The sequence below is a fragment of the Geospiza fortis genome, unplaced genomic scaffold (genome assembly GCF_000277835.1).
Source record: "Geospiza fortis unplaced genomic scaffold, GeoFor_1.0 scaffold16, whole genome shotgun sequence".
Classification (NCBI taxonomy): Eukaryota; Metazoa; Chordata; class Aves; order Passeriformes; family Thraupidae; genus Geospiza; species Geospiza fortis.
In genome coordinates this window covers 5,912,683-5,923,733 of record NW_005054302.1, presented here as the reverse complement: position 1 = coordinate 5,923,733, position 11,051 = coordinate 5,912,683, and the positions used below count along the sequence as shown (strand labels likewise).

The 11,051-nt window shown below is 38.1% G+C and overlaps 1 protein-coding gene across 5 annotated transcripts in view; it reads left to right on the top strand.

Moving 5' to 3' along the window:
- The window catches only part of GRIA4 (glutamate ionotropic receptor AMPA type subunit 4), a 216,891-nt gene that overhangs the window by 136,117 nt on the left and 69,723 nt on the right, over positions 1 to 11,051 (top strand). For all 5 annotated transcript variants that reach the window (XM_031065982.1, XM_005417712.2, XM_005417713.2 and 2 more), the window contains exons 5-7: positions 6,172 to 6,225; positions 8,189 to 8,347; positions 10,212 to 10,379. In XM_031065982.1, coding sequence (XP_030921842.1) covers positions 6,172 to 6,225; positions 8,189 to 8,347; positions 10,212 to 10,379 — 381 coding nt within the window. The remainder of the gene's footprint in view (positions 1 to 6,171; positions 6,226 to 8,188; positions 8,348 to 10,211; positions 10,380 to 11,051) is intronic.

The following is an 11,051-nucleotide window of genomic DNA, read 5'->3' as shown; positions in this document are numbered from 1 at the left end:
TCACGAGCACAGAGACGTGTTGGCACAAAGGATTGCTACCACAACACAGATCAGTATTTATCAAGAGACAGCATGGCTTTTACATGTATTTTAGTGGCATAATGTAGATTTCTTTATCTCTTGTTTCAGAAACAGCATGGACTGTCTGCATTTTTCCCCTATGTCTATTAGATTTGCATGAATAAAATGCAGGTTTAGTTGTGCTCTCACAGAACCACAGGAGCAAATCATTAGCCAAAGAATTTGGCACGTGCACTGCACACAGTAGTGTGGGCTAGTAGCAGCATTCTTGGACTTCCTAGCACTTCAGGGTTGTAGTAGCAGATCTCTGCGTATCTCAGTCCCAGAGGGAACGGAAGATTCATAAAGTGCCTTTTCTTCATCATTCTTTATTCTCCATGCCTTTTTTTTTCTTCCCCTAGAGGTCTACAGAGTTCCTTCTAAGCAACGCTGGCATGTCAATGCAAACTGATAGTTCTCCTTGAAGGAGCCAGCCGCCAGCCCTGCCACCAGCAGTTTCCTCACCCTGCAGAGCCAGGAGGAGCTCTGCAGAGGCTCCTCTCTGCAAAGCAGCTGGGATTTTGCACACAGTCCCACACTGCAGAGTAATAAGAATGCATTTTGTTACTGCAGCACACAACTGATGAGGTTTGGACATAAGAAATAAGTTATTTCAGTCACTGAAAGAGCAAATAGGCATTAGGAGACAAAGGATGAATACGAATGATTTAAAAGATTTATGAAGTGACCTTCTTCTTACACCCTTCATCTCTTTCCTCGCCTCCTTTTTCTTTACAAGTCTCCACATCCTATTTAGGATAGAGGTAGGCTTTGTGTCACAGACATTTCTTTTATGAAAAATCCTCTCTTAGGATTTTCCTGCTGGAGCTGAGAAGTTCAGCAACAAGATGTAAACAATAGGTTATCTGCTTCTGTGGAATGCAACAGGTCTGTCTGGATTGCCGCAGCTTGCATGTTCATAGTTAATGGCCAATCCAGAACTGAGATCTCTCGGCCTTGTGTGTTATCATTCTTTACTTTTCTTAGCTTAGCTTAGCAGCTTCTGGAAACTCTCTTTTCTTTTTCTTTTTAGTATAGTATAGTATATGTATATATCATAACATAATAAATCAAGCCTTCTGTAATGGAGTCAAGGATCTCGTCTCTTCCTTCACCCAAACACCCTTAACACCCTTGTGACCACCGTCACAGCTTTGGATGCGAAAAACTTTAGCAGCAGAAGGAAGCAAATAGCTATGCTCAGGGCACTGGTTAATGACCTCTGAGCCACCTCTCCAGGTCTTCTTCCCCAGCAGCTTCCTGCAGTGAGCAGGGCTCTCTGCTTTGCCAGGGGGTGATAAGCATGGAGTCTGTGTGGGAAGCATTGTTCTCTGCCCACCTGTGAGAGGTGCAGGTGTGCACAGCCCTGTTCCAGCTCAGCACCTGCCTTCACAAGAGAGACTGAGCCACATCTGCTTTGTTTTCTGCCTTTTTAGCATCTTCTCTAATGGCTGTCCTCCCTTTCCCCAATAAGAATGTCCTTTTCTGAGCACTAGTTGTTAAAATTAGGCTTGTTTCTCAACTGCTTTTTTTATGGCTTTGTGAAAGATTTATCCTGGGTTCAGATATTGTGTAAAATCCCACTTTAGTTGTGGTTTATATCATCACCAATTCTGCTGCAATATTTCAGGTCAGGTCTCAATCTTCTGTCTTTAACAAGTCTCCACTCTTTCTATATTGCATTAGACAGCCTTCATTTTATTGCAGGTGTTATTTTTCTTAAGGCAGTGTATTGTGACACAATACCAAAGAGGAAAACCTTTGTTAAAGTCCGATTGGTAATGCGCAGCTATCACCCTTTGAAGAGATTTAACTGAAAATAAGTCCTTTTCACTCCAGCTGTACTGACCTCCATCTTCTGTAAATCATAACGAGGGACATTTCATGCTACAGAAGTTAAGCATTATTTTAAAATTAGTTATGTGCAATATCCATTTCACAATAGTAGAGAACAGAAGATGGCCTGGGGCCAGATTCTCTGTTCAAATGCTGATGCAAGTTTGCAAATGGTTTTATCAAAGTCAGTGACCTTGCCACACACAGGAAAAAAAAAAAAAAGAAAATAATCAAAGCAGACACTGGTAGCCCTTCTTTCCAATAGTGGAACAGTTTCTGAATTTTTAGACTAGGCTATTGTTCAGCTAAATTGAAAGAACAGTATTGTATAATAAAGTCACAGAGTTGTGTCAAGAGTTGGATCTCACTGGCTCTGCTTTTATCAAACTTCAAAGTCAATGTAATTCTAGTTAATTCTAGTAATTCTAGTTACTCGCATTCTGAAATCAGAGTAAGGCATTTTCATAATTGTTATAGTAGATCAGCAACCAAAAATTCTCCCAATTAGCTGTTCTTTTTAGTTCCTTATATGTATATATGCATTACATAATGTGATTAGATCCTAATGCTGATTTGGGCGTTTTTGAAGTTCACCTTTATGCAGACACTTACAAAAACAGTAATATTTGAGGGAAAAAACCAACCAAACAAAATTGTGTTAGATTCTGAAATAAACTTGATAGCCTAATGGCCTTAATATCTCACTATATCACTTTTTTTTTTATTCTGTTCTGTTTCATTTACAGAAATGAGATATTCACCAATAGTGTGACTACATGGTAATATATGGAATTACTCTTCTTTCCTGTTAATAGCAATTTGGGAAGCAGATTATATTTTCTTACTCATTCTTCTTAACACTGATGGTTATTTAATAATTTCTTCAATTTTACAAATAAAAGTATAAAAAAGCTCCAGTTCTAGTTACTAGTCACCTTGGTCATTGAACCTGAAAATCAATGTTCAAAAGCCACTGCAGCATCCTGCTTACACCTGCTCTCAGCCTTTCCCAAAGAAGCAAGGTTTACCCTTCCCAGCAGTTTCTTCCTAAAATCTCCCTGAGCAAGCTGAGGTCACCCTAAACTCCCCCTGTGGCAAAAGCCAGGTGTACTATGTTTGTGTGGTGTTTAGGAAGCCAGAGAGGGAGTACAGAGCAAAACCAAATGTTTAGAATGTCTAAGTAAGGAAGTACTGCATAGCCCCTAAATATTATTGTGCATAATGTGTAAGTACTGCATACTGCCCCAGATTGGTGGCACTGGGACAGCTGTGAATCAGAGCATCCTGAAACAGGGAAGAGCACAGTTACACGTGCAGAGGGTTCCTCCTGACCTGCTGTATCTGCAGATTCCTGGTGTTTCACTGCTTGTGTGACTGGCACAGCCCAACTTCCATGCCTTAGCCCTGCTACGTTTCACAACTGGCCAGTGTGAAAGCTGTGTGAAGCTCCCTGACAGAGCCACCAAAGGTCCCTGTGGCAGCACTGCCCTCTCTTCCAGGACCTTGCTTTTGAAATTAAGGCAGTTCTGACTGCTCAGCCATATGCTGCATGAATCTGTCAGCTGCCTCACAGATGCTCATGGCCTCTCTAAGAAAGTGCAGCCCACAGGAACACAAAGTATCTCAGCTGGAACATGATTTTTTTTGCAGTCATTCTCCTGGTTCCTGAGTTTCACATCAAGGTTGGACTCAAAATACATTAACTGGTTTTTATTTGGATGATGCTAAACAAGATGTGCCCCGAAGTGTAGTGTGAGTTCAGTCTGGTAACCAGGTTAGAGGGAGTCCATTGTAAATCCCTGAAATGTATGCAAGGCATGCCAGCTCCTTAGCACCAACACTCACTGCACAATCTTATCCCACCAGATGCCTTATTTGCTAATGTAGATGTTAGACAATGCCACTTTGCCTTCCCTCTGGACTGTGATTGAACCTGGCCTTTTGGTCTGAACTGGGAGGAGCACAAGGAGGTACCTGGGTTTTTTAAGTGCCCCCAGACTTAATGAACTTCTGTAGCAAAGGCTTTTTGGAACACTCTGCCATCTGACAAAATCTCAGGCCTGTTTTGGCTTCTGGGTAATATCTACTCTTACATTAATGGAATGTTGAGGTGTCATCTCAAAACTTTAGCCACTCTTAACCTTCTCTTAAAGCTCAGAGAAGGAAAGTGAGGGACTTCACATTCCAGACTGAATAGCTGTCAAGCTCCTTCCCCATTACAAAGACACTTGAGTTCATTGCCTCAATGTCTCTCAGGGCAGAAATGCAGTGAAGCAAAAGGGGGTGGTTCAGGTAGCAAGAATTCATATCCTGGTTTGTAGATCATGATATGCAGCTTTGAGTATTTGAGAAAGAAAGGTCACTGCATGTGTATTTTGGATATTCAAAACTATGACATGTTCACAGAAAGCTACTTCACTAAACAGGCACTTTTCCCCTAAACTATAACCAATTCCTGGTTTTCAAAGTCTGTGTGATCAATAGCTGTAACACTTTCCAAATTCAAAATCAGAATTGTAATGAAACTTGCTTGAAAATAGAAGCCATTACTTCTCTCTTCTGGCTACATAATCAACAATTTAGGGTGAAATTCATCTCAGTTAACATTAGGGATATAAAATGTAGGTGTCTGCATCAGAGCTAATCCCCATCAACTCTTTCTAGTCAATGCAGAAAAATACGCACTTTCAGGGCACAAGCTGTCTAATTAGTTGTACACATGTGCTTTAGAATAAGCTGAATCATTTCCTCAAAGTGCCTGCTCTTTCCACTGACTATAAGGGAAGTTAAGACAACTCTATGATACATAACTGTATGCTTGTGTCACTCACCCAAAGAAAAAAATTTTGAGAAAATACAATGAAAACATCAAATTTCAGGTTTTTCAAAAATATTTTATGTATTATTCACATCAAGTCCAAGAATTCTGAAGTAGTATCTACATGCATTTCCTAGGAACAAGCACAGAAATAAATCTCAAAATGAGATTTGCCCAAGATGAGGGCGAGTAGATTAAGAACAGATCCAAGGAGAAAGACTTGGGAGGTGTTGGAACTAGATGATCTATAAGGTCTTTTCCAATTCAAACCTTTCTGTGATTCTATGATTTTATATTATGTCAGTCCACTTAATAACTTTCAGGTTATGATGTGGTATTTATTTTAAAATGCAATTTTTTTTACCCTATATCAGTTTCCCTGTAATGAGGAGGCAAATATTATATTACCGTGCATTGCTGAATGAGTACAGACGTATATGCTTTATTGGGATCAGGGATCATAATCCTTATTGGGATTAGGGATGATAATTCTTTTGAAGCCAGTTTCAAGCCATGACTTCAAACTTTTTATTGTATGGAGAAATTAATTACTTGAGAGTATCCTCCTCGCATTTGTTGAGCTTGTAATAGGGAAAGTTGTGACTTCTCCGTCTCTACCATCCCCAGTAAAATGGTAGCAATGGTAATAAATCACTGATCTGGCAGTTTTATTAAGTCTAAAATTCATTTATATGAACGGTAACAATCTGGTCATGGCTTGGGTGTTTAGTGCTTTTTTGGATTTTTTAGGTTTATGTTTTGGTTTTTAAATACAAGCACTTTAGCTGTCAACTGTTGTCCTGGTTTAGGGCAAATTTAGGGAGGAAATCTCCAAAGGGGTCCCTCTAGAAAGCAAATTCAAGCAGCCCCTCCCCCACCTGTTTGGGAGACATAAACCTCTTTCAAGAGAAATGGGAAAAAAATTATTTAACAGGCTAACATTTATTTCACAAACATGAGAAAATGAATAATGTTAAACAATGGAACCTCTCGCTGTTCTGAAGAGGTGGCAAATTCAGCATCTTTTTTCGTAGGCTGCAGCTCAGCTCTCCCAGTCTCGTACCAGAGCTCCCACTTTCATTCATCAATTCTGCACGTATTTTAAACAAAAAAGTAAATCAGTGGTTAGGCTTTCTAGCTAGTGTGACATCTCTTCCTTTTGAATTTGTATCCTATAGATAATTGCTCTGTTTGGTAAAATAGTATATACTACAGTAACATTTTCAATACAGAAGGCTCTCAGATTACCAGTTCATTACTTTACTCACTGTAATTTTAACTTTTTCCCATTATTAAGCCCCTGGAAAGTTATAGCTACGTTATTGCAAGAAGACTCCCAGCCTTATATTACCAGTGCTATATATTTCAGTTTATATGTAGCTTTCTATGAAAGCGCCTTTATAGAGAAAATAGTATGACATTGTTTTTTCCTTTTTTGTCTTATTTCTCTCCCACAGATTGTGAGCGTGGGAAAGCATGTTAAAGGATACCATTATATTGTTGCCAACTTGGTAAGATACTTTTCTAGAATTATACCCCTACTCGGTAAGTGAAACACTCAGTTTTACTTTGAAGTTTTAGCACTTCCCACAGCATTTCCCATTTGTCTCTAATATGTGCTTTGTACATAATACATTGTTTATGATGTGTAAAAGAACTTGAGTTTCTTATTGCAGCTATCTAGATATGAAGAGAACAGTAATATAGTAAGTAATACTCCTAAATTTTATTAAAATCAAGGTAGGAGAAAGAACTGATACATGTATCTTGGAGGTGAATTAAACTAGAACCATAATGATTTTTGACTCATCTTTTTATTATTAGTAACACAAGAATTCTAGAGGTAATTTTGTACATTCTCCAGGGAACACGTATTTTCCGGTAAGATCAGCTATTTCCAGTCAAATTACTACTTCAGTATTTTAACTTAAAGGCTAAACTGGACATTCACACAGCTAATGTTCAGAAGAGGGCAAAGAAAGAGCAAATGCAGTATTTTGTTATTTAAATGACTCATTCTTCAAGCCAAAATACCTGCCTGGCAAAGCACAGTGAATGTAGGACAGAGTCTAATGCATGCTTTAAACTGTTTGCTTTCTACTCACCCTCAAGGAATTTTAGTTGACATGAAATATTTTATTGTGCATTGCTGCACTTGAACCTTCACTTAGTACCACTTCAGATTATATTTAAAGCCTCAGGTGTTTCAAATGAGATGTCTGTACTCTTAGGTCTTATAAATTAGATTTTTCAGCATTTCAATTTTATAGTTCCCCAAGTAATTTTTCTCATGTAAAATAGTTGCTGTAAACAAAGAACTGGATGTTGCAGTAATCTGCTAGTGAGGTATGCAGTGGAGACAGGCACATCTGATCTACTTCAGCAGGGCACACTTTGTTATCTACTGTCTGTTCAATTATGTGGGTAATATAACGTCCTGATGAGTCACCTTTTATAGCTACTGTCAGTAACCCTTAGGACATGAATCAAATCTCTGTCCTTAACAAGTGTTTTTCCCCTGGGATATTGGGCCCTTACCCCAGTACCTCACAATTTTTTTTCCTAAATATTTCTAGATTTGTGTTTTCACTTGTATTTTCACTGGTAAATATCAATTGGGGGAATTTAAGAAAATTAAAATAAGGTGCCTCTGAGCTAACCTTAGACATAGCAGCTAAGAAAGGAGAAAGATTTATGCTTGCTTCTTAGTGCTTTAGCAGTTTGTGTTATGCAGTTTATTGAAGTTCAGTTCTGTCTCTAAAGGCAAATTCTGGTAAAGAATTGTGCTGAACAGATTAGCCAGAGAAACCAATAGGTCAGGAGATATATGTGCTTTATCTTTCAGTGTTGAGATTCACTCTAGGTTTTCAATATGTAACAGATCTAAGAGCTACCACAATCATATTTAACAGAAGTGTTATTTTGATGTTGTTTTCCTTGCACTAACAATGAGATCCTCGTGTGCTATCTCTGCTTTCTAATGTCTAATATATTATCTCATTTTCAGTCTGAACAATGAATACTGGAGTAAATGTATTTACAGAATAGGGTTGTTCATTTTTTAACATGCAAAAAAAAAAAGGGGGGGGGATGCAAAAGCATTAGTACAGTGCTTATCCCAGTCTGACAACTTTAATGGAAATTGGATTAAGCCTTTAATATTCTGCAGACATTTTTCAGTTTATTTGCCAAAGGCACTTCTTCAAAAACCGTTTGCAATTCCCAACAATGTGTTGCTTAGCTGTCAAGACCACCCTAGCAATAATGTGGCAAATCTATTTCTTGGCTTTTTTTCTTTATTAGACAAATGGAAGTTATGAATGAAGGTTCAACATTATTCCCTGGTTTTAAATTTTGCCTTCTAATGGAATCCTGCTGTTGTGCATTCTTTATTCAGCCATGCTGACCTAGTGGACCTAGATTGGACCCACAGTGGTGTAGGAGGGAAAACAAAATCTTAAATTGATTTTCTAGGGATTCAAAGATATTTCTCTGGAGAGATTTATGCATGGGGGAGCCAATGTGACTGGATTTCAGCTAGTGGATTTCAGTACCCCAATGGTAACTAAGCTGATGCAGCGCTGGAAGAAACTGGACCAGAGAGAATACCCAGGATCTGAGACCCCACCAAAGGTACTCCCTGGTCTGAAGCACTACCAAATATATCACTCCAGTGTTCTAATTTCTGATTAACATTGTTGAATACATTAATAAAAACTTTAATATTTAGGCAGAGGAGAAGGCAGTTGATCTTACTATTACTGGCCATTAATCATGCCTATCCTTACATTCATATGGTGGAAATGAAAACTGCAACACATTTTGCTGATGTACTTAAATGTCTGTTGTCACTTATTCTCCAACTTCACCCCATTACCGACAGCAGATAAAGGTCAAATGCTTAACTGACAACTTAATTTCAATAAAATTTACATTAATTAGTCTAATTATCTAGGTTTCTTTGGAGTGCAGATCTTTCCTGACAGATGAATTCTTCTGGATGAGATATTACTTTAACTGTAAATTTGCTACCTTTAAATTTTCATATGGGGTTTCCTGTGGAAATTTTCCACCTCAAAACCTCATGTAGAAATCACATTCAGGTGAGATTTTAAAGTTAAATCTCATCCCAGAGTTCCTCTATCCTAATCCTTCACAGATTGTTAAAAAAATATTTCTTTGACATGTAATTTTCCTGGCAGGCAAATCACAGCACAGCTGTAAATATGACTTCAACAAAGTAGTTCTGTTATTATATGCACTAATGCATACCAGACATGCTTGAAAATGGGCCCCTTTGTGCTGGGCACTATACAGAGATAAGCAGCCAGCCCTCCCTTGACTGACACATTGGTAGCTTGGTAAAGTCTAGAGAGAGCATCAACATGGGTATTACAAGACATAGCTACAGAATTCAGCAACACTCCAAAAATTTATGTTTAAAAAAAAACCACAAAAAAAACCCAAAAACAAGCAAACAAAAAAACCCCAAAAACAAACAAACAAACAGACAAACAAACAAAAAACAAAAAAACAAGGGCTTGGAATGTAGATGTCCCCAGCTACCGGTGACAGAAAAAATTCTACCGATAGGACACCTTGTGACAAAAGCAGGATTATTCTGTCTGCTTCTGAGAAGTCAGCATGATTAATTGGAATCACACATAATTCATCTCAAGATAACCAAAATTTGAAGCTATAAAGATAAATCATGTCTCAAAGACCTTATAATCTGCAAGACAAAGGAAAGGAAGGAAATTAGATTTGAATAATGGAATTTGAAATTTGGAAGTTAGCATGCATATCAATAGCAGCCCTGAGCATGTGAACAACTTTTCCTGATGCATTGTTTTTATCAGAGGACCATACTGAGAGAGCACCCCTTTGTTTATGTGGCTCCAGGCTAACATCTGCCCAAGACTCATTCTAAATGTTTCATTTGGCATGTTATCTACATAGAGCAGTTACTGTAGTTAGTGTAGAAGCACAGACTGTTCAGGGTACCCATCAGGCAAAGATCCAACACAGGTTTTCCAATAGGAAGAATCTACTCTCGATCATTCCTAACAGTTCCAGTAGCCTGGATGTCTGCTCATTAGCTGTGCATTTTTTCAGTTGTTTTTTTTTTTTTCTCAGTGAGTTAGTCTTTCCTTCTTTTCTTTTCAGTAAGTTGGGTGGATGGGGTTATTCCCTATTGTGTAAGTCAAGTGGAAAAAAAAAAGGAAAAATACTTGAATATTTCAAGTTTAATTTGTTTCCTTTTAAATTAATTCTTAAGATGCAGATTTTTCTACCCTTAGGAAATACAATTTTAAAGCTGCACCTACTGGAATGTCCTACATTTGTCCCTTAGACAAAATTGCTTTTGATTTTGAGGAAAGCTGTTTTCTAAGCGAAGGTGTAGAAACAGCTGCATAATGAATCAAACTAGAATTATCTTGAAACAGCAGATTTTTTTTTGTCAGCTCTGAAGGGCTGTGTTTATCCATCTATTTAGTATACATCTGCACTGACATATGATGGAGTACTTGTGATGGCTGAAACTTTCCGTAATCTTAGAAGACAGAAAATTGATATTTCAAGGAGAGGAAATGCTGGTGATTGTCTTGCCAACCCTGCAGCCCCATGGGGTCAAGGAATTGATATGGAGAGGACATTAAAACAGGTAAGGGGAGGCTTTGTTCTAGGGATCTTTTAGAATTTTGGATACCAGTTGCACGCTATATGACTTGCAAAACAGTATGCACAAGGGTAGTAATAGGAGAGGGAAAATTATTTTTTACTTGGAAGTTGCAAGCAGGTTGGACTGTTCAGGTTGTTCTGATTTGTAACTTGGAATGAAGGCAGTGAGGAATTACTACTATTTGAAGGTACTGTTAGATCTTTTGAGATAGTTTGAACTTCCTCCACTATACTGCTGAGTTAATTTGTTACTGTTGCAAATAACCTGGCTGTACAGATATTGTCATTTAAGAAAAAAGGTATAACCACATAATATAACCTTTCAAATATGTTTCTGTCATCTTCAATAAAAGTAGACTTCTCCCAGGGAAATCACGTAGGTAGTTTGGGGTTTTTTCTTTAAAAAGAAATAACCCAGAGGTATGGGTTATTTCAGGATTTTGAATTCCTGATGAATATGGATGCCTAGAAAGTTCCAGATCTCTGTCAAGATGATTTAGCCTTTCCTTTGAATGGGACAGTAACAAAATAAAAATCCTGCAGTAGAATTTAAATCATTGCAAATGAGGAGTCTCCACTCAGGAGAAACTGTTGAGGAGAAGTGACTGCTGACAGAGCTGGCAGCTCCGTGCCTGGAAGCCAAGGTTTCAGTCCT